Source organism: Aspergillus caelatus, assembly GCF_009193585.1.
Source record: "Aspergillus caelatus strain CBS 763.97 unplaced genomic scaffold BDV27scaffold_6, whole genome shotgun sequence".
NCBI lineage: Eukaryota > Fungi > Ascomycota > Eurotiomycetes > Eurotiales > Aspergillaceae > Aspergillus > Aspergillus caelatus.
Genome location: NW_022475269.1, coordinates 272,381 through 296,953, shown reverse-complemented (window position 1 = coordinate 296,953; position 24,573 = coordinate 272,381). Strand labels below are relative to the sequence as shown.

At 47.5% G+C, this 24,573-nt stretch overlaps 7 protein-coding genes across 7 annotated transcripts; 2 read left to right on the top strand and 5 right to left on the bottom strand.

The window, feature by feature from the left end:
- Nucleotides 1-1,276: 1,276 nt before the first annotated feature.
- Nucleotides 1,277-1,968, bottom strand: BDV27DRAFT_171296 (GNAT family N-acetyltransferase; the record flags this gene model as incomplete). Its single annotated transcript, XM_032075567.1, has 2 exons — nt 1,874-1,968; nt 1,277-1,761 (listed from the first exon to the last, which is right to left on the bottom strand). Exons 1-2 carry the CDS (start codon nt 1,911-1,913, stop codon nt 1,277-1,279), a joined length of 525 nt encoding a protein of 174 aa, XP_031933192.1. The 5' UTR covers nt 1,914-1,968.
- A 1,423-nt stretch (nt 1,969-3,391) lies between these two features.
- Nucleotides 3,392-7,397, bottom strand: BDV27DRAFT_120042 (putative vesicle-mediated transport protein (Imh1)). Its single transcript, XM_032065008.1, has 4 exons — nt 7,285-7,397; nt 6,753-7,170; nt 3,671-6,689; nt 3,392-3,602 (listed from the first exon to the last, which is right to left on the bottom strand). Exons 1-4 carry the CDS (start codon nt 7,291-7,293, stop codon nt 3,560-3,562), a joined length of 3,489 nt encoding a protein of 1,162 aa, XP_031933191.1. The 5' UTR covers nt 7,294-7,397; the 3' UTR covers nt 3,392-3,559.
- Nucleotides 7,398-8,263: 866 nt separating this feature from the next.
- nte1 (lysophospholipase) lies at nt 8,264-13,681 on the top strand. The gene is made up of 2 exons (XM_032078117.1): nt 8,264-9,093; nt 9,175-13,681. The coding sequence occupies exons 1-2, from the start codon at nt 8,726-8,728 to the stop codon at nt 13,421-13,423; spliced, it is 4,617 nt and encodes a 1,538-aa protein (XP_031933190.1). The 5' UTR covers nt 8,264-8,725; the 3' UTR covers nt 13,424-13,681.
- Nucleotides 13,682-14,823: 1,142 nt separating this feature from the next.
- Nucleotides 14,824-15,230, top strand: BDV27DRAFT_120037 (uncharacterized protein). The gene has a single exon (XM_032065007.1). The coding sequence runs from the start codon at nt 14,884-14,886 to the stop codon at nt 15,160-15,162; it is 279 nt and encodes a 92-aa protein (XP_031933189.1). The 5' UTR covers nt 14,824-14,883; the 3' UTR covers nt 15,163-15,230.
- Nucleotides 15,231-15,895: 665 nt separating this feature from the next.
- BDV27DRAFT_120036 (uncharacterized protein) lies at nt 15,896-17,365 on the bottom strand. The gene is made up of 2 exons (XM_032065006.1): nt 16,831-17,365; nt 15,896-16,772 (listed from the first exon to the last, which is right to left on the bottom strand). The coding sequence occupies exon 2, from the start codon at nt 16,759-16,761 to the stop codon at nt 16,465-16,467; it is 297 nt and encodes a 98-aa protein (XP_031933188.1). The 5' UTR covers nt 16,762-16,772; nt 16,831-17,365; the 3' UTR covers nt 15,896-16,464.
- Nucleotides 17,366-17,583: 218 nt separating this feature from the next.
- On the bottom strand, nt 17,584-18,250 carry BDV27DRAFT_152515 (uncharacterized protein; the record flags this gene model as incomplete). Its single annotated transcript, XM_032071575.1, has 4 exons — nt 17,584-17,716; nt 17,769-17,891; nt 17,950-18,053; nt 18,107-18,250. 4 exons carry the CDS (start codon nt 18,248-18,250, stop codon nt 17,584-17,586), a joined length of 504 nt encoding a protein of 167 aa, XP_031933187.1.
- Nucleotides 18,251-21,387: 3,137 nt separating this feature from the next.
- BDV27DRAFT_120033 (actin-related protein ARP5) lies at nt 21,388-24,434 on the bottom strand. The gene is made up of 5 exons (XM_032065005.1): nt 24,051-24,434; nt 23,663-23,983; nt 22,663-23,603; nt 21,834-22,610; nt 21,388-21,769 (listed from the first exon to the last, which is right to left on the bottom strand). Exons 1-5 carry the CDS (start codon nt 24,244-24,246, stop codon nt 21,737-21,739), a joined length of 2,268 nt encoding a protein of 755 aa, XP_031933186.1. The 5' UTR covers nt 24,247-24,434; the 3' UTR covers nt 21,388-21,736.
- Nucleotides 24,435-24,573: the final 139 nt, after the last annotated feature.

Below are 24,573 nucleotides of genomic sequence, written 5' to 3'. Positions count from 1 at the left end.
TAACCCAAAGCGAGAATCATACCACTAGACCATCCGGGCGTTGATAGTTTGAGTATCTCCTATTATATAAAATGGTATTAGAAAATACTATGTAAACTATTTTATAGATGATCAAATAAGTATACCTTCAGAAGTACTTATAACCTTGATCTTACTCATTTCAGAATCCCTATATAAATTTGACTCAATATAAGTATAGCTAGATAAGGTTATTGCATAGTGAATCTAATTATTTTCTCTATTTAAAGTAGTTAAGAGTATAGTATAATAGCGAAATGACAATATATATATCTTCTTGTAACGGCGGGGAGCCATACAGGTCTGACCAGGGTATTCCATATTGTAGATTCAGAATTATATGATCTTTGGTCTTGTGGAATATTGGGCCCTGGCAATATATCTTATACTTCTTTAGGTTAGTGTAGGAGACATAGAGCTCTAGCCCAAATAATTACTTCTAAGAAGTCTACCGTCACAGATCCGATGATGACTCTGCATGATGACTGTATTATATACCCTGCCCGTTGTGCATATACAGAACGGAGGCCGAACAGCGACAACAGATCACATATCCGTTGACTTTTCAATAGCGTATAGTAGCTCCTTGTTAGTCTTATCTTATTAGAAGAATAAGGGGTTTCTTCTGGATATAAAGTTAGCCTGATATCAATAGAAGAAGGAGGCAAGAATCAGTCTTCTGTCTGCCTGATATCCACTGCTTAGCTTTCTGCCTACGTACCCTTACCTAGTTGACAGGTCTTCTACCCTGAATAGTAGATATTTCCTTGACAATATAGAAGTATTCAAGTACCTGTGGATAGCCTCTATATAAGGGTTCAGTTGCCAGGGGAGTCCTTGACCACTGTTTTACTTGGATCCATCCTATGGTGCTGTATTTGTTGGCTCTGTGCCAAGTACAGGTATGTATATGCTTTCTTAGTCTATACTTTGTCTCACATCTCTTTCCAAGCTACATTTATCTTTGTGACTACAACTGCTGCCTCATTTGATGTGTGGGAGTTTTTTCTAGAGTGCCACAAGGATGGCGTCTAAACAGCGCATATCATTCGCGCCATCTGGGCATTGAGGACATAGAGGTAAAGAGGATCCTCCCTAGTCTTTTAGCACAGGTTATTTACCAACAATATTAGTCTTAAAATCAAGTTCATCCTTAACATCCCCGATGACAATTTCACCACTGAACCACCAGTTAAATATAGCATGAATATTAGCATTTATATACTAAGTATTATCTAAAATCTTGATTTTTCATGTATCATAGTCCCTCTGCTAACTTGGTCAATGCATCCCCTTCAACCATCATCTTCATCCACTCCTCCATACCCTTCGCCCCGACCTGCTCATAGAACTTGATACTGGGCTCGTTCCACTTGAGCACACTCCACTCCAGCCGGCGTCCTTTAACCTCCAGCACCTTAGCCGCCAGATATCTCAACAGCTTGAACCCATATCCCCTACCACGAGCAGCGGGCTGCACGTAGAGATCCTCCAGGTAGATACCCGGCGCCGAGCGCCAAGTTGAGTAGTTATAGAAGAATAGAGCCATGCCTACGGGGATGGGAGTGGCATTGTCCGGGGTGGCGGGGGGAGTGATGAGCGCGGTATATACGGAGCCTCGTTTAGGAGGGCTGTCGGGAAAGGAGAGGGTTTCAAGGAGGGATTCATTGGTGGCCTCTACTTCATGAAGGGCTTTTTCGTAGTCGGCTAGTTCACGGATAAATTGGAGGATTATGGGGACGTCTGAACCGCAGGCTAGGGTTAGTCCGGCATTTTTCAGATTTATTTATGCGGGGCGGAACCTCCGCGGACAGCGGCATTCGGGCATAAAACGTTGACAACGTCTGGTACTCACCTTCGGGCGTCGCGAGTCTAATGGTCGGTTGGTCAGACATTATGATGTCTAATGTTTGGCTTGCGAAGCGCTTGGTTCGTCAATTGTCAAGAAATGTCGTGGAATTTGCGACTCGGAAGGATCTCTACAGTTTAAATAATTCGTAGTTGGGTTCGACCCCACTGGCTATCGCTTTTAGTGGTACTCCGTACGCCCTACGCCTTTTGTTTGACATAATCCAGTATCAGTGGCGGTTCCGACCACCCACCCACCGCCTTCCGCTGGTGGGGGGTCGGCAGCCTAAAGGAAGATAATCAATTTCCTACCATTTTGAAGCTATACAAACCATAATAAATACCCAAAACGTCTAAAAATTTAGATTTACGTGTAGATAAGGCCGTTGAAATTACCTGTCTTGAAAAAATTCCTAATATCGCAAAGATTACACGAGAATTCGGGGTTCCTTATTGTACACTCCACGGCCGCATCTATAATAGGAGAAAGCCTTGTACAGATCAAACTATACTAAATAAAGTACTAGATCAGTATCAAATAGCTATCTTAAGACAATAAATTACTAAAGTATATAATATTTATCCTCCGATAACTATATTATTGCTTTTAGAATGGACAAATCTTACTATACAGTAAGATAATCCTACACAAAGTGTCAGCCAATTATAGATATATTACTTTACTAAAAGTCTTTCTTCTAACCTTAAATTAAGTTCTGTAATTTGAAGACCAAAGAAGAAAAAGCACTTAGATACAGAGAATATTAGACAGTTTCAGTTCTGGTATAATCAGCTTACTAACTCACTTAAAAATATCCCTACTTGTCTTGTGTATAATTTTGATAATACAGCTTTTAATCAGATAGTAAAAAGTCTTAAAAAAAAATCTTAATATAAAAGAAAGAGTTTCTAATCTTTCTAAAACTGAGTATACAGATAATATTACTACACTTAAGTATATTACTGTAGATAGCTGGATTATAATTCTACTCTTTATCTTTAAAGAAAAGAAATCTATAGTCTACACTGCCTCTATATTATCTCTCTTCAAGTCTTGAAAATATACCTCCAAAAAGTGCTCAATATATTGAAAAGAATCAGAAGAAGCTATTTAAGCTTCTAAATAATAATATACCAGATAGTCCTTGTATTAAGCGCTATCTTAACTGCTTATTTCATCAGCAAAAGCTTCAATCTGAATAGCTTGCTGTCATGAATTTAATCAACTCTTAAGCGAATTGAGGCCGCGCAGGCATCCCGAAGCCGTAAAAAGACTAAGCGAGAGGTTCAACGCCTTGGGAATAGTGGTATACTGCGTGTAAAGGATGCGAATCGGCCTATTGCAGACAGGAAGGCCAAGGATAATAAAAAGAATAAGAAAGCAGCGGATAAGGCGTATTTCAAAGTGTACAGTCACCTCCGGCCAGCGTCTTATATAGAAAATAAAACTACGGTTTCATATACAGGATTGGCAGAGGCATCGGGTGATCAGCTTTATTTTATTGATTCTACAGGCGTTTAGTGGTGATAATACGAATTGCTTCATATTCTTCTTTTAGGCTGAAAATTCCTTTAGGCTGCCGACCACCACTGATAAATAGATGGAACAAATACGATCATGCTATGTACCAATAAATATTATAATACAGTACCTAAGTCATGCCTCGACTTTCATAATCTATAATGAAGAAGCCTATCGAGACATGATAGCTGACATCCACTTTTGCTCGTCCGTCCTATTCAAAATTAGTATCACATAGGATAAGCTTACGGAGTATATTAGTATACAAAAAGGTAGACATACCGATCAAAATGAAGCAGCATGCCCAAAACTGGGATGAGCTGCTTCTGGTAGTTTTTATCTTTCTGCTCCAAGAACTGGAGGAGAACATTTTTCAAATAAAGATAATCGATAGGCGCATTTGCTCCTCCTGTAGGCGTGTCGCTTCCCCGAATCGATGGGCTGCGGTCCTTGGGCACCGGAGAGGTGATTGCCCTGCGGGACCCAGAATCGATTGAAGACCGTGATGACTGAGGGTTCGTACCAAAGCGAGCCTCTTCAGATAGAGCCTTGTTGGACCGGCGCAATTTGTCCAGACGAGAGCTGGTTTCTTCAACTGACCGGCGGAGTTCTGCCTTTTCTTTCTCTAGGTCTCGGACTTGTTTTTCACTTTCATCCAGCGAATCGCGCAAACGTGCCATGGCCTGTCGCACATCGTTGAGTTCCTGCGTCGACCGCTCGGCTTGCTCCTCCAGTTGGTCACGTCTGCGCTTCCAATCCTTCTGCGACATCTCGAGCTCCTCCTTGTCCTCCTCAGCGCTCCGCAGTGCTTTTTCCGCTTCTCGGACTTTGTTCTTCAGCTCCTCCAGCTCCCGCGCCCGACGGCGACCCTGAGCGCTAGCCTCATCTTCAGCACGATCTCGCTCCTCAATGGCTGCCTCCATCCGCTCTTTGAAATCACGAACTTTAGATTCGGCGCGGCCTTCTATGTCATTCAAAAGCCGTCGCATAGTTTCACCCTCACGGGTCCTTTCACTTAGCAACTTATGGGCATCCGCTAGTTCCTCTTCCAGACTCTCGCAGCGTTCGCGGGCTTCTTTCATCTGCATTCCGATCTCGGAGCCCTGGTCGCGCATGCTATTCATCAGACTCTGCGCGCTAGCGTGCTGAGCGGTCTTCAACTGGATCTCCTCTCGCAGACCCTCAAGGTCTTTGTTCACCTGTGTAACTTGGTTCTGAGCTTCCCGTAGCTGAGTCCGGGTGGCCTTCAAGTCTTCCTGGGCTTTAGACAGATCATTTGAAATCCTCTCCTTCATTTCCAAAGCTTCTTGCTTCTTGCTCTCCGAGTAGCGTAGATCTGATTGAGCGACGGTCAATCTCTCTTCGGCCTTCAATCGGTTGTCCGTTTCTTGTCTAATCTTCTGGTTGAGCGTCTTCACTTCTGCCTCTCGCTCTGATATCGTGTTCTTGATGTTCTTTAACTCAGCACGCAAATCTTCTTGCTTGCCTTCGAGGGTTCTCAATTCAGCTGTCTTGGTAGCCAAGGTCTCCTTGGTAGACTTGAGTTCAGTTGATTCAGCTCGCAGTTTCTTCAGCTCAGGCTGCAGCTTCTGGAGGGTCTCTCGCAAGTCGGTGAGGTCCTTGAATCGGGTAGAAGCTAACTGCTGTGCAGCAGATAGCTCGGTTTCTAGGGTAGTAAGTTTGACCTTGAGGCTTTCATATTCCTCCTTCAGGCCATTGTGCACCTTTTCAGAGTCGGCATCCTTAGTCGCAGAGCTCGTGCGCAAGTCAACCAGCTCTTTCTCCAGTTTGGATATAGTTTCTTCCAGAGCTTTCTTTTCAGCAGTCAACTCTTTCAGTTTATCCTTTGATTCGACATGGTCTTGTCCGAGATTAAGCAGGTCGTCCCGTAGAGATTCTATCTCCTCTTTCAGGTCTTCCTCCCCTTTGAGTTTCGAGCTGAGGCGATCGATTGCTGCATCTTTTTCTTCCACTTGGCGAGTCAAAGATTCAATTTTCTGCTCGAGCTCATTCGTGTTGGACGATTTCTGTTCTGGCTCGGCTGCCGGTGTTTGCGTCTCTTCAGCCGCTGGAGCACTTGCAGCTTTGCTCGTGTCATCACCGCCACCCTTACCACCTTTCTTCTTCTTCTTGTTCTTCTTCTTAGAAGCTCCTGCGGCGCCAGTGGAGTTGGCCGGTTGGGGTTTGGGTTCGGGTGTCTCGTTCTTCACCTCTGTGTCGTGCTTTGCAGGCGCTAGACTGTTCTGGAGCTCCTCGAAATTGGCTTGCTTTCCACCCGCAACTTGTTCCTTGGCTTGCTTCCATGTCGTGTTGTCTTTCAGGTTGTTGTCAAGGAAATCGACAATATTCTGCAGCTCCTCCTTTCGGTTCATGTCCGCCTTCAAGCTTGTCATCGTGGTTTCCATATCCTTGAGCTGGGAGCGAAGGTTATCTACTAGGTTTTGGAGAACACCAAGTCGCTTCTCATTGGCTTCCTTTTCTTGTTTGGCCTTGTCTAGTTTTGCTGCAAGTTCCGACTGCTCATCAGCATCCTCGGCCTTGGCAGTTTGCGACTGGAGCTGCTCGATTTCATCTGTTTTCTGCTTCAGCTCCGCCTTCAGCTTCTCAACCTCGTTTTGAGCGTTCTCGACGGTGGCCTCGGACGTCGCCAGCTTCGCCGTGAGCGCCTCGATCTCTTCCTGCTTCGAAGTCTTGAGCTTTTCAATCTCCGAGTCTTGTTTATCCTTGATATCGCGCAGCTCTACCAGTTCTCGGGTCGCAGTTTCCAAATTGTGCACCATCCCTTCTGTTGACTCCCTTGCCACTGAGAGGTCCCGTTTGAGGTTTTCCGCCTGAGACTTGAGAGTTTCAATCTCTTCCCGTTTTTCTTTCAGCTCGGATTCCAGACGTGGGATCTCGTTATCAAAGGAGAAAAACTCTTCGCTTTCTTCCTTAGCAGAATCCTGCTTCGAAGCCGTGGAGGATTTATCATTCAGGGTGGAGTTATCGACGACCGTCTTATCGCTTATTGTCGAGGCATCCTCTTCCTTCTTATTCTTCTTAAGATTAGTGAGCTCATCGTATGCCGCCTTCGTGGCCTTCTGAGCCTCCTCCATTTTGTTTTTGTAGTCATCTCTCTCTGTGGACACCCGCTTCAGCTCCTCCACAACCATGTCGCTTTTTAGTGAGAGTTGGTTGAGATATTCTGTCAACGCCTTCGGATCGCTAATAGAAGCCAAGGGGGTGTTCTCACGCAAAGCCGCTTCGAATGGTTCGATCGATAGGACACGCGAATGAGCCATCCGATAAGCTTTCAAGAGCTCTATAGATCACACAACGGTTAGCGCCGTGGCCCAAGTCACCGTCATATTGACCCAGTACATACCCTGGTACCGAGACTCCAGCTTGCCCAACCTCCGCAGCTTCACCCTGACCTCAGGCGGCAGCTCCGAAGAAGATTGATTTGTCTCCGAGGTATTCGTATTCTCCTTGCCGGCGGACACCTCTTCCGCAGATGGTTTGCTCTCCGCGGCATTTTCCTCCGAACCTGCGGACTCTAAGCGGGGAGTAGCTGATCTGCTAGAGCCTTCATCCTCTCCGATGGCGAATTCGGGCTCGAATTCGTTGGGATCCGGCCCACGGACGGGGGTGCCGGTATTCCGTCGGGGGCGGGTAGTTCGTCTGCTAGGGGATACATTGCGAGTGGGACGACGAGCGGAGTTGGAGCGGGCGAGGGAGTCCTGGGCGGACTTTTGTCGGGCTTGCTCCTCTGCAATCCGGGAGTCGATCGCGTCGCGGATACGCTGTGTGTTGCGACCAGGCCGAGCGTTAACATATCAAATCCGGGGCATTTGTTCGACACGTGAGGCTAACCCCCGAAGGAGTTCCATAAATAACTGGATCCGGAGATACTGTACCTGAAACATGACCGTGGCGGGCCTGTGAGCCAGGGCCACAGCTTGATCAATGAGATAGAAACAGGCGAGAAAGAGACGAGAAGCAGTTATTAAAGTAAGAAGGAGAAGGTAAAGAGTGGAAGGGGGCATAGGACAGATCGACTAGGCGGTGGTGATTCGTCGTCAGCGGGATGTGCTGTTGAGTTGACTTGATTGGGTCGCCAAGACATCCGAGGAGTTGGCAGAAAAAAAAAAAGGAATAACAGTCCGAGTATATCAACAATTCATCTTTGACCGGTTGAGGAGAGGTTGCCAAGATGATACTCCTTGGACAAGTAGCTCTACTTTCTACTTTCTACTTTCTACTTTCGAATTAACCATATTTTTTTCCACCAATTTATGATTTCAACTATCGCCGGTACTGCATAATTGACCTGTTTGGCTCCCATTTTCTCCTGAATAGGCTGATCATCGGCAATTGCAAGTATAAGGTAAAATGTTCAAATTGGAAATGAACCAGTTAACTAAGTCAAATAACAAAGAAAGGAAAAGAAAATAAGAACAAAAAAAAGCAAAGACTGTACAAAGTTATAGTGGTCTTGTTACTATCACATGATATACTAGTAGCACAAGTGCTTGTACATAAGCGCATTAGTGACTAATTCAAAGCATAACAGATACATATTAACAATATTATGCAGAAGCATGACGTCGACCCCATTTTTCATTTTATCTTTTATTTAACGGTTTTACTTCCAGTCACTTGTTTTAGTTGCTTGCCATTTTAGGTTACGGGAAAATTTGCAGGTGGATCCGTCGGACGTGCATCCACAATCAGGCACATCCTCAGTCTCGACCTTGCCAGGCATATATGCCAAACGTAACAGATATGGGTCCTTCATATGATGGACCAACATACTCCTCGGTAATATACTCTTCTCGAATGTTCGTCTATTACTGTTCATTTTCTCGATTCTTCTAATTTCCTCTCTATTCCGAAGTTCAACCAACATCGAGAGATCCAATGACCAAAGGTGTACTCCCGTGATCGACCTAAACTATATTCGTATTGCTTTCCTTCTCCGCTTTCCGACTTGATCCTACGAACTAAACCCGTTCGAAACTCAAAAGGGACCACCCTTATTCTTCACGACCCAGCCAAGAGGGCATTTGAGAGCACGTTGTGGCTCGTGAGTAGGGGGGTGGTTGGCTACATTACTCGCATCTGAGTCCCTGAGCGAAAGTTAATCATCCAAACAATCTCGCATACCGGAACCTACCCTCCGTCGTCATTGCGTCCTCTAAGCGGATCAACGGTTTCATGGGCGGAGACCTAGAATTCTTTTGCGTTCCTTGATTCCCACTGGGGCCTTTTAGCTGCTTTCCTTAAGCTGGTTTAGCGGCTTCAATCCCCATCCAACAACGTGTTTCCAACCCAATCCTATTCTACGCAATAACAACCATGGCCACCGACGGTGGTCCCCTCGCGGCCTCGTCTGCGTCTCTCGATTCAAGTCCAAGCTCTCTTCATGCATCTCCCTCACCCTCCTCAACCTACACTACTTCGTCCCTCGCCCTATCTGCTCCCGCCATAGCCGCCAGCTTTTCCGTAGCTTCGACCTTTTCAAATTCTCTTATTCCACCCCCGCCGTTACCCCCTCCTACGCCTTCAACCATGGTGGGGTGGTTCGGATGGGTGTTTTCTTTCTTTTTCCAGGTCATTCCAAGCGTCCTATACTGGGTGATAACGTTTGCGACCATCACGTTGCCCACATGGCTATTCACGCTCTTCTCAATGAGCTTGACATTTACTATGAATTTTACCACCCTGTAAGTCTCCTAACCCGTGCAATTGGATGTTCTGTCGATCGCACGGTGAATCACTGACACAATGCCTCAATTGATCCATAGCTTGTTGATCGCCCTGGCGATCGTATCGACTATCAGTTGGTTCATTCGTTATCGGTTCTTGAATATGTATAGTCGTCTGCCCCCGGAACCCCAGCGCAAAGAACCCCATCTTGATCTCTTCCCTGATGTCCAGGAAGGGGATTCCAAACCGGGCCTGGCCAATTACCTTGACGAATTTCTAAGTGCCATCAAAGTTTTTGGTTATCTCGAACGGCCTGTATTTCATGAATTGACTCGTACCATGCAAACGAGGAAGTTGATCGCTGGGGAAACCTTGATGCTGGAGGAAGAGAAAGGCTTCTGTCTAGTGGTGGATGGCTTGGTCCAGATATTCGTCAAGTCCATGCGGGACGGGAAATCAAACGTAGACGATGGTTCAAATCGCATGGGAGCTGAGTCTTCTGACGAGGATGATCATCATGTGGACGGAAAGCAAGGTTATCAGCTGCTCACAGAAGTCAAGAACGGCGCCTCGATGTCGTCCTTGTTCTCCATCCTGTCCTTGTTCACCGAGGATATCCAACTACGAGCCAGCGAAGGCTCGTCTTCTAGTGCATCCAGCGTAGGCCCTGGCACTATTGCTCGGGTATCCGACTCGTTCCCGGCGAGTCCTCACGGCTTAGAGGACAGCCCTCGTTCTAATTTTATTAGAGATCACGGTGACCCTGTCGCCCATATAAGCAACAGTAATGGGGAGCTTCTGCCGTCCGTCCCGCCCCTACATCTAGGAGAAAGCCATGCTATGCCCAGCCATGAGCCTCACCCGGAACCAAGGAGTCAGCCGGGCAAGAGGCGGCGCAAGTCAGTCCATCCGGATATTGTGGCTCGAGCCATGGTGGACACGACCATTGCCATCATCCCGGCCAGTGCCTTCCGCCGTCTGACGAGGGTCTATCCGAGAGCGACCGCCCATATTGTCCAGGTGATCCTGACGCGGCTCCAAAGAGTAACGTTCGCCACAGCGCATTCTTATCTAGGCCTCAACAATGATGTACTGGGAATTGAAAAACAGATGACCAAGTTCACGACTCAGGATCTGCCCAACGAGATGCGTGGGTCGGCATTGGATCGCCTCAAGGATAAATTTATCAAAGAGCGAGACCGTCTGGGCCCGGAAGAGATCACGAAGGGCATCGCACTCCACAATCCTTCTGCTGGCAGAAGACGCCGATCCAGTAGCTTTCTGAGGAAAGAAGCAGTCCTTCATGCAAAGATGGCAGCACAACCGAAGCGACCAGTGTCCATGGCCAGCCCAGAGTATATCTCCGGTGACCGTGAGTCGGCAGGGCCGAGCCCCGGGGATCTGTTGTCTACCATTCAACTCTCCCGGTTTGGCCCTCGATACGAACACTTAGCTCCGAAGCTGCTCAGTCCATTAACCGATAAAGAGAATCCCCCCTTTATGGCTCCTGTTATGCACAGCTCGCCTTTTCATCGAAAGAAGGACTCGGTTGACGAGGACGCCCTGTTCAGAGAATCCATACTGGACTGCATCATGAATGGCATTGGACTTACCAGCAGCACTCGCGATGTCTTACGTCAGAGCAGTCACACCTCTGGGGACATATCCCCAAAACTACTTTCATACGATTCTCGGCGGCAAAAGGCTGTGTTCACTAACAATGCATTTGGCTTCATCGACCCTTACGATGGTTCTGCGGATGGTGAGACGGAATCAATGATGTCAATGTCCATGACCAGCGCTGGCGGGACATCGCCTATCATCAACCTGCGCGAAGAACTTCGAAATGACATCGAGATCGTCTATTTCCCCCAGGGCTCAGTGCTGGTGGAGCAAGGGGAACGCCATCCAGGCCTGTACTATGTGATTGACGGATTCCTAGACGTGGGTATCCCCGTATCCGATAAAGGGGAAGATCTTGTGGGCGGTTCGAGACCAGCATATGGCCAGCCACATGAGGAATTTTTTCCGACCTTGAAGCGGACGACGACCAGCTCCTCTCGCGTTTCGGGCGTGACGAGCGCCACGAATGATACTAAGCGGAGAAGGCAGTCGCGAAAGTCACTCTATCTTATCAAACCTGGTGGTATTCAGGGATACGTCGGTTCTGTTGCTTCCTACAGGTCCTATACGGACGTGGTGGCAAAAACAGATGTGTATGTCGGGTTCCTTCCAAGGTCATCCTTGGAGAGAATCGCCGAGCGTTACCCTATCGCGCTCTTAACTCTGGCAAAACGATTGACAAGTCTTCTTCCTCGTTTGCTTCTTCACATCGACTTCGCTTTAGAATGGGTGCAAGTAAGTGCAGGCCAAGTCATCTATCATCAGGGGGATGAGAGTGATGCAATCTATCTTGTCCTAAACGGGCGTCTACGGTCTGTTCTCGAAGGTACAGATGGCAAGATTACAGTCCTTGGCGAATATGGTCAGGGAGAAAGCGTTGGGGAGCTAGAGGTCATGACAGAGTCGACACGTCCAGCAACTCTACACGCCATTCGGGATACGGAGCTAGCTAAATTCCCACGATCGCTTTTCAACAGTCTTGCCCAAGAACACCCGGGAATTACTATCCAGGTCTCTAAACTCATTGCTCAGCGGATGCGAGATCTCGTCGAGCTTCCCATGTCCGAAAAGGGAGGTGAGCATGCCAACGCTGGCAGCGTCAAGACCGCCGCCTCTGTGGTAAATCTCCGCACCGTTGGTATACTCCCCGTAACGGCTGGAGTTCCCGTGGTAGAATTTGGCCATCGCCTGCAGAACGCACTTCACCAGATAGGCGTGACGAACGGCGTTACCTCCCTCAACCAAGCGGCGATCCTGAACCATCTCGGACGACATGCTTTCAGCAAGATGGGGAAATTGAAGTTGTCCCAGTATTTGGCAGACCTCGAGGAAAAGTATGGAATGGTGCTCTATATCGCAGACACCAATGTGAATTCTCCATGGACGCAGACCTGCATCACGCAAGCCGATTGCATTCTGCTCGTTGGCCTTGCCGAGTCGTCACCCAGTATCGGGGAATATGAAAGATTTCTACTTGGGATGAAGACAACGGCTAGAAAAGAACTTGTGTTGCTACATTCCGAGCGGTACTGCCCTCCCGGACTGACGCGCCAATGGCTAAAGAACCGGATGTGGATCAACGGAGGCCACCATCATATTCAGATGGGCTTCCGTTTAACCCCTGAGCCCTCACATCCTCAGGCGAAACGACTTGGAGCTGTTCTGAAACAACGAGTTCAAGTTATCCAGGCAGAAATTCAAAAATACACATCGCGGCGAATTCGCCAGACGCCTCTCTACTCGGCACAAACTCCATTCAAGGGCGACTTCCATCGCCTGGCTCGCCGACTTTGTGGCAGGTCCGTTGGACTCGTCCTTGGTGGCGGAGGAGCTCGAGGTATCGCCCAAGTTGGCGTCATCAAAGCACTGGAAGAGGCCGGGCTCCCTATTGACATCATTGGTGGTACATCTATCGGCTCATTCATTGGAGCTTTGTATGCACGGGATGCGGATGTGGTCCCCATGTATGGTCGAGCGAAGAAGTTTGCCGGTCGCATGGCTAGCATGTGGCGGTTTATGCTGGATCTAACGTATCCTACCACCTCTTACACCACTGGCCATGAGTTCAACCGGGGAATCTTCAAGACGTTTGGAGATAGCCAGATCGAGGACTTCTGGCTGGAGTACTACTGCAACACCACCAACATCAGCAAATCACGGCCGGAATTCCACTCGTCGGGTTATACTTGGCGCTACGTGCGTGCATCGATGTCATTGGCCGGTCTAATTCCCCCGATTTGCGACGAGGGCAGCATGCTACTTGACGGCGGGTACATTGACAACCTTACAGTGGCCCACATGAAGGGACTTGGGGCCGATGTGATTTTTGCCGTCGATGTGGGCTCAATCGATGACAACACGCCTCAAGGGTACGGCGATTCGCTGTCCGGGTTCTGGACCGTGCTCAACCGTTGGAACCCGTTCTCTGCTTGCCCCAACCCTCCCACACTGTCCGAAATCCAAGCACGACTCGCATATGTGTCATCGATCGACAATCTAGAACGGGCCAAAAACACGCCTGGCTGCCTGTATATGCGTCCTCCCATCGACCCATACGGAACCCTCGATTTCGGCAAATTCGATGAGATCTACCAGGTAGGCTACGCATATGGCAAGCAGTATCTAGAGAAACTCCGCAGTGAAGGATCCCTGCCGTTGCCGGAGGAGACAGAAGAGAAGAAGAAGCTACAACGTACCTTGGCGCCTCGGCGAGCGAGTATTTAAGTTCCGTCATCTCCATTGCCAAGTTACTCTTACGAATGACGAATTTGAAACAGCGAATGGAGTTTTGAGGATTTTATCTCCATCTTAAACTTTCTTTGTGCCTACTGGCCCCGCAATTTTTGTACCTAGAGCAAGCGCCTCGCACTATACCAACAGCGTTCACCATTGACAGTGGATATGATAGACTTGGCAGATAGAAATGTACAGCACATACAGCGTATTCATCATAGACGGTTAGGTTAATTCACTGTAATTATACATATCAAAAATATGCTTTCTCATCTGATGCAACGTTGCAATACAGCAGTCCGAAACCCATATTGTTGAATTCATGTGTCGTCCCCACATCGAACAGCACATATGGCATCGTGTCATTTGCATTTTCTTTACACATCTAATGAAACAGTATATGTAGTTGGCCTATCTCCTGACTATGCCCGATTATTACAACCCCCGTTATCTAAGATATTGTAGTTGACATGTATGGTTACTTCAGCGAGCTCAGGTGGTCCTACTATATAGCTAGCTATGTATTGTGAAACTAGCCTGCTGTAATTCCTCGTCCAAGTTATAGGAGCCTTGATTTAGTGAGTGTCACGCTGCCATGACACTGTGTTCGTATAAGGAGTCTTAAGAATATTATTGCTGATTGAAAACGAGATCTTCAATAGAATATATCTATCCATCACAAAACTACCGATACAGGCTACAAGTAACACCAAAAAAAGAAAAAGAAAAAGAGAAAGAAACAAAGGCCAATGGAATCTGTGCCGGCCAAGAGCAAGACAAAATAGTCATGCCGGTCATCATGATGAAACGGTGATGGTGATGGAATACTGACACGGGGCCGACATGTCTTGCAAAAAACACTTTGCATGCACCGTCTCTAAATCTGTTCAACACTTCTGTCCACTACCATCTTCTCCCCCCAAACACACACACACACACACACACACACACTCTCTCTCTCTCTCTCTCTCTCTCTCTCTCTCTCTCTCTCTCTCTCTCTCTCTATATATATATATATGTCCACCATTCTATATACCTGTAGTTTAGCAATGTTTCTGAAAGATTATCTTGCTAAAAGATTCGACCCGCACCTTGAGCGTGTTGAGAACAAGCTCAAACAGGAAGGCAAATGGTAAAAGGCCCAGAAGATTCGACTTAAAACAATATGAATGGCGCCGCTGTTGCCCTGAACTCTTGCACCATACTCCAACATACTTTTCAAGGTTGTATGACCACCGCTTCGAAATACAGCGCGAGGGCTACCTACAAGCAGAGCATAACACTCTTTTCAAGCAACTTGAGGCGGATCCATCACTGGCAGATATCTTGGTGACAGAGATGCAGAGCGTTCAAAAACAGCTCCAAGACGTCAATTGGGATATTTGAATAGTAGAACGAAACATTGAGTCTGCACTCAGAGCTTTTCCAGAGGGACCCTTCAAGCGCGCTCTATGTTCCTGTCGCCAAAATCAGTATTTGACGGGCCCCGAAGCTCTAAGCGGCCAAATCATTTTGCGCATTGCACAACAACAATGTGTAAGTGTTGTGAGGATGCAAGGGGGTTCAAGATCAATTCTCAAAACACTATGGATGATACTATGATTGTATACGCTCAGATGGTCAAGGCAGACCTGGTAGGAAGGAAGCGTTCCTTTGTGAAAGATGTGATCAATGCTTATGTCTGGGGGGTGCTAGTACTTTCTTTTTACAATGTCTTTCAGTCTTGCTAGGACTTTGATGGCTATGCTGCTCTATCTGTGAACTAATATTTGGAATAATCCAAGTCGTTGGTGTCGCTGCAAGAAGCAGATTAAAATCGACAAGGCATAATATCGTAGTCCACTTGAATGGCTCCGGATTTCTCGGGTTTTGTCTTTCAATCCACCACTATCAGGTCAAAGTGCCTACTCGTTTTAGACCAGAACCCCTTGATGAATCCTCCCACCCTCTGTAGGAGGGCTTGTATATTCGGGGTTTTGGGTTTAGCCCAATAATAGTTTAGGGCATATACACCACAACATATCTACCATACCTACATTAGATTTTTGTTATCAGTTATGGAAGCTTATATTCAATTGACTAAGAAAGCTGTATACGTACTTTCGCTTTGCTCTTAGGCAACACACCATATACCGCAAGGCAAACTTTAGAATTATGATCACTAGTGCTTACTCCCACTATTGGGTGTATATGAAAGTGGTGAGCTTTTGGGCCATTCGGCAAGTCGGGGCATGTACAAAAGCGAATCGAAAATGAGACGATTATATGGAGAAATGAAGATAACCACGAGGAAGATAATAAACGACGATGAACAAGAAGGGAAAAGTAAACAGGGCAAAGGAGAAAGAAGGATAGGGAAGAAACTGAAACCGGGAGTTTCCGAAGTACTAGAACTGTGATATACCACAGGCGAGCATAAGGATATCTTCACAATGACTGTATAGGTTTTTTTTTTTTTTTTTTTTTTAATAGCGTAGGAGGCATAAATGACAGTACAGAGTAGCGCCAGAGGCATGATCCTAGCTACCGCTAAAATAACGCGCCTGTCTGGACGATGAACATTGTATTCTATTAACCCAATGTTCTCTAGCCCCGAACTCGTGAAAAAGGAAAATACACGTTTCCCAGGAAGTTTCCAGAACTGCCAATTGACCATTTCAAAGTCCTCACCTGCCACCTCATAGAAATCATCGGCATTCTCAACTGCCATTAGCTCAAAGAAACGCCCAAGGGGGAATGAGTGTTCTGACTCAGTATAGATATAGCATGCGGTCTTGTTTTAGAGCGCTTGTATGTTTGGTTTTTGCGCTCGCAAGCAACCACAAAGGCGGTTCTCGAGGCAGCACCTCCACCACCGCCTCCGTGGTGTAAGATCTTCCTGTTAATATAGATACCACTCAAGATCAGAGGTTATCCTTCGTGGAGGTCTGGTAAGCCAGTATACTCTCTCGAATTCGTCGATTGTAATTTGCGTTGTACTCCCACAGCCAAAAGATATGCTCCTTGATCAATAGCAATCCTGATATTTTATTTCAAGTATTTGAGGCATGCCGATGAATACCAGAGCTCCGGCTACAATCATCACCTGAGTCGTAAGGGCTACCGACCATATGAGCAGGACAGAGTTGAACTAAAAGGTTGCCATCATATTCAGTAGGCACAACAGACGCTAGTTCATCCGTGGTGTACTCTGCGTAAGGGAGCAAAGGGCTTAGCGAGCTCGGAGGGCGGGATATCGCGAGCAGTCTGGTGTCAGAACTGATACCAAGAAATTCTCGTTCGATTCTCCTGAAACCATCGAGGACCATATGACTGATTGATATGGCCATCTGATTGAGATCTACTAAGTATTAGCCTTCTTTTGAAATCGAATAAAACTTGATATAGACTATACGTACGCGTGCTTGGTATGCAGCCAACAAATCTTGAACCAGGTGCCAAAAGCACCCAGGAAGATCAGGCCAAAAAACTATGCCCCACACCGAGTAGCCAAAAGTACCAGCCAGGGTGCTGAGACGGGCGGTGATATTTTTGCCACAGTGGTTCTAAACTTCTGACAATTCAGTAGATGTAGAAAAGATATGAGTAAATACACAGTTATCGGGGTTACATGTGACTCGGTATGAAGAATCTAAAAGCTAACGCTCCATAGTAACCAAAGCTACCACATTATCTAGAACCAACGTGGTGACATCACGCTGAATAATGAATCGGGTAGCTTGATCTATGACAGGCGCATGACCCAAGGTTAACCCTGACCCACCATTGATAATGATGGGTAATTAATACTTTTCGGATGTGTGAAAGATTCAAAGATCAAGTGCAATAAAGCTTATACTAGAATGACCGTAAAAGTGATAGAATATAAATATGTCACATGAACTATCCGGATATCGAAATTACAAATATTAGTATACCTCCCCCCCCCCCCCCAAACCACCTCCATCACCCATCTATAACCTCCACACTTCTCCCCTTGCCAATACACCGCAAGTAGATTGGCATCTCGTCACTCGTGATAGCTATATTATTACGTATGCGTAGTGCATGCCATGGGAAACCCGTTCAGTGGTATCGTGAATCGTTCTCGTGCATTGTCTTGCCCATCCGCCTTATCTGTACTTGATCGAGGATGACAGGGTAGTTGACGCTTAAGCCGTAGCGACTGGGGCATCGGCGGGACCACCGTGAGCACCGCCGGTCTTTTCGCGGACTGGGACATTCTCGCGGCGGTAGGCCCAGAGAGCGAGGACCTCGAGGAACATGCCGAAGAAGGTGAAGATGCTGGGTTTTTGTTAGTGTCTAGGGCATGATAGATGGAAGTTGGATGGCTTACAAGGTCAGGAAGATAAATGCTTCGTTGGCCCTCTTCTTGGAGCAGGAGATCCCTGGGGGAGCGTTGAGGAGGCAGTTGTTGCGGTTGTAGTCTTGGGCGGCGAAGATGAATGCAGTGAGCCACCTAAGGAATTTGGTCAGTATGTTGTATTTATGGGTAGGGATGGGGGAACATTGCATACAGATACGAGAAGACGACATCGATGAGCAGAACAAACTTGCCAAGAGCTGTGGGCATGAACGGAGAGACAAAGGCTGGCAGGAAAAACACGACCGACATGGTAGACTGTGGATCGCGGCATTAGTTAAAGGCCATAGATGTGGAAACGGGAGACATACAATGATTTCTTGGTACGTGATCGATAACCCACGGGGACCCTTGTGGATGAAGTAGGAAGTGATACCCATCACAATGACAGCGCTAGACCACTGCAGCACTCGGGTGGCGAGCTGCAGCGGACGTGTGAGCGTACTCGAGAGCATATTGTTGTCTTGATTTGTATGTAGATGTATGTACGTATGTACTGATAAATAGTACAGTCGGAGTGGTGGATGAACTGAAGTATATAGAAGTCGAACTCCCGTAGTGTGGCAGGCTGATGTGATTGATGGATAGAAACCAAAGGTAGAGAGCGATCAGGACCAGGCTTTATATCTACAAGGCTACTGTGTACTGGGCATCAATCACATAATATCACACCCGAGCCAACCGACGGGCTGCATACTTTTGCGTCAGAGTTCTCGAATCGTGGCGGCCGCCGCTATCGAGGATCCACGGTGGGAAGCTCCATTAATTTTCTTTTCTCCCTGCCGAAAGTGAGGGTACACACCCAAAGAGGGGACTAAAAGAAAAAGCAAAATAGAATTACCTAGTATGGATGTGCTACCTGGCAGCTGTTGTTTTCCCCAGATGCGTCATAATTTCCTCTGCATGAAGTAAACTTTTGGCGAGTGGTTATCACGGAATGGACTAAAGAACCAGACCACGGTTGATCCACAGATCATGTTCGCCAATCAGAGACCTTGTTGATTCAGCGATACTGACAGCTTTGGCCAACAACAACGTAGGACTCGCAGTTGATCCTTGTCTGGGCGGTATCTCTCGACGCCGCCCATCTGCATCCTGGTATCACATACTGTGTACGTAGGGAGGATCATCAGCATCGCCGGAGGGGGTGGAGATTAGGGAGTCGGATACATGGGCCCCAGTGGACAAGGATCTGCAGAACGCAGAAAACCAGAGCAAGGGGGGTGCCGCGCATCAGTCCATGGCTCGGGAGGGGGGAATCGTTGCATGACTTTTTGGCAGTTCCATTTTTCATAGTATAACTTCAAAGGGAATGGTCTCGTTTGCGGGTGGACTGAGCCAGTCGGCATCCCGCGGAATGCACATGTTGAGTCAAATGAACACGTCCATATTAGATAATACATGAGGTAAAAAGTCAGATCAGACAAGGAAAGTCAAATGGATTAGACTTAAGCGAGAAATCCAAAAGGGCTCAAAGCTTGAGGTTGTTGTAGACTTTCATCTTGTCAGGTTACCCACTAATCCCGTCCGGGTTTAGCATAAAGAGCAAGTCAAGGCAGCTGACCCTCCCGTGATCCTCGGTCTCGATGTGTCGATTTCGGCTGTTCGGTTTCTTTTCTCTTCCATTCCATCAAATAACCAACTAACTTGACTTTTGTTTGCTATGACTAAACCTCAAATTTCAGGTCCAAAGGTTGAGTCCGAATTATGGCCGATCTGCGAACGCTCTGGATATTTACTCCGAGATGTGCACGGTGCGACTACTATGTTCTATGTATGTACAAGCGCACGGGTTCTGATGATCCTCATGCAGAAATGTCTATTTGGTGGCCCCGATATGGAAGGACTACGATAATCAGAAAGAAGAGTCATGCATTACACAACCAATGCACCCCGCGCAACATATGATAATAGCGGTGGATTATAGAGTGGAATTGTGTACGGCACTGTACTCCATCCTCAAGAATGGGATGGAATCTTTCCTTTTCCCTTCGGCTTCCACCTCATGAGGTGGTCTAGCTAGTAACTACCCACCCTCAGCCCTAACTGACCAATATGTACTTAGTACATGATCAGGTCACCCCCATAGCCGAATTTTCTACGAACTTCACGGCCCAACCAAGAAAATCTTCGCAGTTCCAAGGGATTGCCGGAGTACTTCACAAGGATCGTCGTCTTGCCAAGGTAAACCAAAAACCAGGACATCTGACTTGGCCCTGGTCGTGGTCTGGTCTAGCCACTGGCCGTCCAGATCCCGATGTCTTAATCCCTCCGTGCTATCGAACAAAAAGGTCGCAATCAAATCGGATTCTAAGACCGTAACCACGCCACACGCCCAATGCGTCATGGGAAACCCACCCAACAACCGGTTTACCAGACAGGAAGCTATTGAAGCTTCGAGCGCTAAACGGCTCCTGAAGATCGGCACTGGTCGATGCGCCAATGTCACTAGCAAAGTCTACCCATGCTCAGTTTTTAGTCATAACAAAGTAGTACTACTTACTACGAAGTATACTCTCCTCTATCCCTTCGAAAGCAAATCATGTGTACAGCCCAAGTCGGAACGGTCGGCACCCCCCCCCACATCCTTGCTCGAGCAACTTTCTCCGAGGCGATAGAGAAAAAGCAGAAGACCTCTGCCATTCGGGCTCAGACCCACAAGGCTGAAGGGTATTCTTTTTCGTGCCGGGTTAATCCACTTGTTTATCAAATCCACTGCACTAGTTAACTAATTATCATCGTGACTAAGAATCCCGCTCTTATTGTCCCGGTCGCTGCTCTAGACTTTTCTCTTGATGCATGTATGGGATTGTTGAGTTGTCGGATTGCCTTCTATGACGTCTTTCTTTCATGTGGCCATTCACTTTTCTTTTTTCTTCCATTGTTTAAGTATCACTAATATTAATCTTTGTGCTGGTCCAATCGTACTACTAGGTGATGTGAAGCATCGCTGCCTGAGGCTGTACCATGTACGTTCAGTCAGTTCAGTGTTGATCCCTTATCTTCTTTTCTGTCTTTTTTTCCATTTCTTTTTCTTCTTTTTTTCCCCTTTCCCCCCCCTTTTTTCCTTTTTCCTATCTTCATTTCATTTTTATTTTCCCCTCAAATTATACTCCGTACTGTATAACCACCACCACAAAATAACCTCGTCCTCCTTACATCGCAAAACATATTCCCCCGACTAAATTACCCGATAAACGAAAGTTCATCAAAACAAATCAAGACAAAATACATCGACTAAATTCAATCCAAGATTAAATCTACCAACTGTTTGACCTACCATGTAGTCCTTACTCTTTGTTTCATTACTATATCAAGGGAGTAGACGTAAGGGGACCATGATAGACGGAGGGATGATGTCTCTCTTAAACAAGAGGGATATGACATGTCTATTATAACCCCAAATTCCCATATCCCTTGTGGGGTTCGGTTCGTAGGGATATGAAGGTAATTTCATCCGGGGATTATCCGTATGTAAAGGGACCTCTTGTACATTTTCAGTATACCAGACCTTGAATGAATGGGATGGATAGCGGTATGGACAGCACCCATGGAACAGCAGTTCTGCTTATGTGGAAATGAAACGAAGGTGAATAGAAGTGGCATTGAAATGAATTGAATTATCACAAGACAACCGCTTCCGATTAATTTCATATCTGTACATGTTATTTGTTTTCCTTGCGCCAGACTCCTGGATTTTCTTCACGGAACCAATTTCCTTCTTTTGTGCCTTGCACCATGGATTCCAAGGGCCGCTATACGAGCTCCTTGGCCAATGGTGCAACGCACTTGCTGTCAGATGATGGTGCTGTTCTTGCACCGAACGCCAATCAACTAGGTCAGTTCTCTGACATACATCACTCGTGGAGGCACGTTTACGGTAAAGCATGACAACGTGATTGTAAGACTAGGTTATCATATCTCCTATCTTGTTGACGTGCTTACCACGTGGTGACGTTCCCCAGATCATGTTCCTGGAACTTAGTTAGCCAATGTGATGCACTCGAGGTAGTATTAGTAGATCGGTGTAGAACGTACCTTGAGGTATTCGCTGCCCTTCTCGAGGTACTCCTGTCGCGTGATAGATGATTTGGCTAGGTCGGCACCAGAAGCCCACTGCGCAGCTCCTTTCCAGGCATCGAGAACGGGATCTTTGGCACGACGCACGTTGAGCTCGGCGTCAAGGGGCAGGAAGGCCCGGAATTCGTTGCGGAAGCGCTCGTCGAAGTTTTGGAAGAGCGTATTGCCACCGGTCATGAATACATCGCGCAATAACCGAGACTGATCCTCCGGGTTCATGAATCGTTGGTTGACAATGTCCGCGGCGATCTCGACCAAGCCGGCCTGGTCAATACCTGCGATGGACGGCTTGAACACAACCTCGGGCACTCGGATCCGCTCGACATTCAGGTGCAACTGATGAGCCTCCCGCTGACTTTCCGGGTCGAATGGCCAAGGTCCCCGCAGGAATACATGGACAAGGCTCTTGGTCCAGTCGGACTGTGCAGCAAGGGTGTGGTTCTCCGTGAATTCAGGATCGTGTTCGAGAAGCTCCTTTTCGACAACATCGAGCATTCCGCCGAGGTCCTCTTCCTCTTCTTCGTCACTCTGCTCCCCGGTGGCCACGGTACGGTAGACACCCCAGTCTTCGTCGTTAGCACCGAAGTCGTCGTCATCGCCGCCGCGTCTTCGCTTCTTGGGGCCATCCGCAGCGAGGTTGGCAAGGGTCTTCATGCGCATCTGACTCGCCAACGATTTGCGGTTACCAAGGTCTGCCTTTAACCTGTCACGTTCTTTGATCCTTTGCAAGATGTTCTATTGAATAGTTAGCAACAGTATTGTAGAATTCTCCGTCGTGCGTCCTCACCTGTCGGTTAGCCCTGCGTTCAGAGAGCCAGCCCTCAAAGTCGTTCTCGCGCTTTTCCCGGTCAAGGCGTTCCTCCTCTTCCCGCCGAGCCTTCTCCCGTTCCTTCTCTGCCTTCGCGCGCTGCCGGGCCTCGACATTGGATTTCATAAGTCGCTGATGGCGCTTCTCCTTCAAACCAGCCTCGTCCAGTTCCTCGTCCGGTACATCCAGCAAGGGAAACGACATTTCCTCTGTGGGCTCTTCGCTCTCTTCCACTCCGAGGTCCCTATTCCTGGATCGCTTGATAGAGCGTTCTAAATCCCGGATAATCCGTTCGAGGTGTGCTTCGTCTTTCAGATCCTCAGCCTCCAAGATGCGCCTCGCCTCCTTCTTAGTCTCCGACTGTAGACCGTTTTGGAGATCCTTATAGTAATCGAGCTCCTGCTCTTTCTTCATGAGCTTTTCCAGCCGCATCTTGGCTGCTTGTTCCTGCAGTCGACGTCCGCTCTCTTTCTTGCGCTCTGCGATCCGGGCCAGTTCTTCCTCTGATTTCTCTGGCACAACATGTTCCGTAAATGGATATTGAACAACAAGATCCCTATCTTCAAGGCCCGTCCAATCCAAATATTTACCCAGTTCCTGATCGTAGTCCTTCGACACGTAGCAATGCTTATGAACCAGGTCTTCCATCTGGCTTTCGGTCATTCTGGCAGGGAAGGTCGGGTATTTCAGTCTCATCAGCTTCAGTAGGTATTCCGACGCATGCATTCCACCCCAGTTGAGCCGCGAACAGTTCGAAAGTAGAGCCTTATTATTTAGGACAGGGATGACGTGCGTTGATGTATGGGACGAAGAGATAATCAAGCCGTCGGTTCCACGATTGTACCGGTAAGAAAATAGGGAGTCGATTCCATAAGCGACTGAAGGCGCAGAGTAGCACTCGAATAAGATTTCGTTCATCACTAGAAAGGTGTCAGCGGGGACGACATCATGGCGGGATAAATGGAGGGACCCGACTCACTCTTTCTGGGGTAATTGAGGTTCGCAATCGGTTCTGTCATGACTATAGGTCTGTCGATGCCACCATTGGCGCCATCAACTCCCAATTTAAGGAATAGATAATCTAGTACCCCTTCCATCACATCCCAGTTACCGACAACGCTGCTACCAGGGTCAAACGCATAGCGCAGCTGGCCGCGCGTAGTGGCATCGACGTAGGCATCATATCCGATAAACTGACACGCTTTATTGAGCTTCCGGTCGCGGTACCGACTCATCACCGGGGGAAGGATAAAACGGGGGTTCTTGTCGAATGACCATCCGGCTTTGACCAAATTTGAGCCTGTCAAGGGAACAAAGATATCAGCATGCATAAATAGGTCGGGGACTAGAAGTACAGGTCAACGCACCATTGTCAATTACGATAGCGCTTGTGTCGGGCTTTGACCTGCTCCGTTGATAGCCATCTGGTTGTGGGGCATGGTAGCCTTTGAAAGGAGGCTCTTGAGCATTATAGACCTTCGGAGGTGGTTTCGCGGCACTCTTCTCAGTCGAGTTGATTGCGAAGCGGCCAGGAAGAACCGCTTGTACTGACGTGATGGTCATGGCGATGTGGAAGTGGGATCAACCAGGAGCAACGTTAGAGCTTCCGGGGATACGGTTCACCGCATTGCAGGGCGTCGCGGGCAGATTAATGGAGAAGCTTCGAAAGCGAGGTGGTCTGCACTTGATTGGGGTGTCAAAGTCGATTTAGAGACTATTGGCGACACTGCCCCAGGATGGAAGAATGTGAAGTTTAAAATCCCCGGTTTGAACGGCGGCGGCGCAGTGGACGGAAGAGCCACTGTCGGTCTTTGTATGGTGCCAAGACATCATTCTCTCTATGTTTCTGCAGGTCTACTCCGTCCATCCAAATTGTATAAAGAGAAGAAG

Bases quoted from the DNA above. Each gene is read 5' to 3' on its own strand.
- BDV27DRAFT_120036 (XM_032065006.1), bottom strand. From the start codon at position 16,761: ATGGCCATATCAATCAGTCATATGGTCCTCGATGGTTTCAGGAGAATC.
- nte1 (XM_032078117.1), top strand. From the start codon at position 8,726: ATGGCCACCGACGGTGGTCCCCTCGCGGCCTCGTCTGCGTCTCTCGAT. The intron at 9,094-9,174 runs GTAAGTCTCCTA...ATTGATCCATAG, and splicing joins ACTATGAATTTTACCACCCT to CTTGTTGATCGCCCTGGCGA.
- BDV27DRAFT_120033 (XM_032065005.1), bottom strand. From the start codon at position 24,246: ATGACCATCACGTCAGTACAAGCGGTTCTTCCTGGCCGCTTCGCAATC. The intron at 23,984-24,050 runs GTGCGTTGACCT...TTCCCTTGACAG, and splicing joins CGCTATCGTAATTGACAATG to GCTCAAATTTGGTCAAAGCC. The intron at 22,611-22,662 runs GTGAGGACGCAC...ACTATTCAATAG, and splicing joins AACGCAGGGCTAACCGACAG to AACATCTTGCAAAGGATCAA.
- BDV27DRAFT_120042 (XM_032065008.1), bottom strand. The intron at 6,690-6,752 runs GTATGTACTGGG...TGTGATCTATAG, and splicing joins GCTGGAGTCTCGGTACCAGG to AGCTCTTGAAAGCTTATCGG. The intron at 3,603-3,670 runs GTATGTCTACCT...AATTTTGAATAG, and splicing joins ATGCTGCTTCATTTTGATCG to GACGGACGAGCAAAAGTGGA.
- BDV27DRAFT_120037 (XM_032065007.1), top strand. From the start codon at position 14,884: ATGTTCCTGTCGCCAAAATCAGTATTTGACGGGCCCCGAAGCTCTAAG.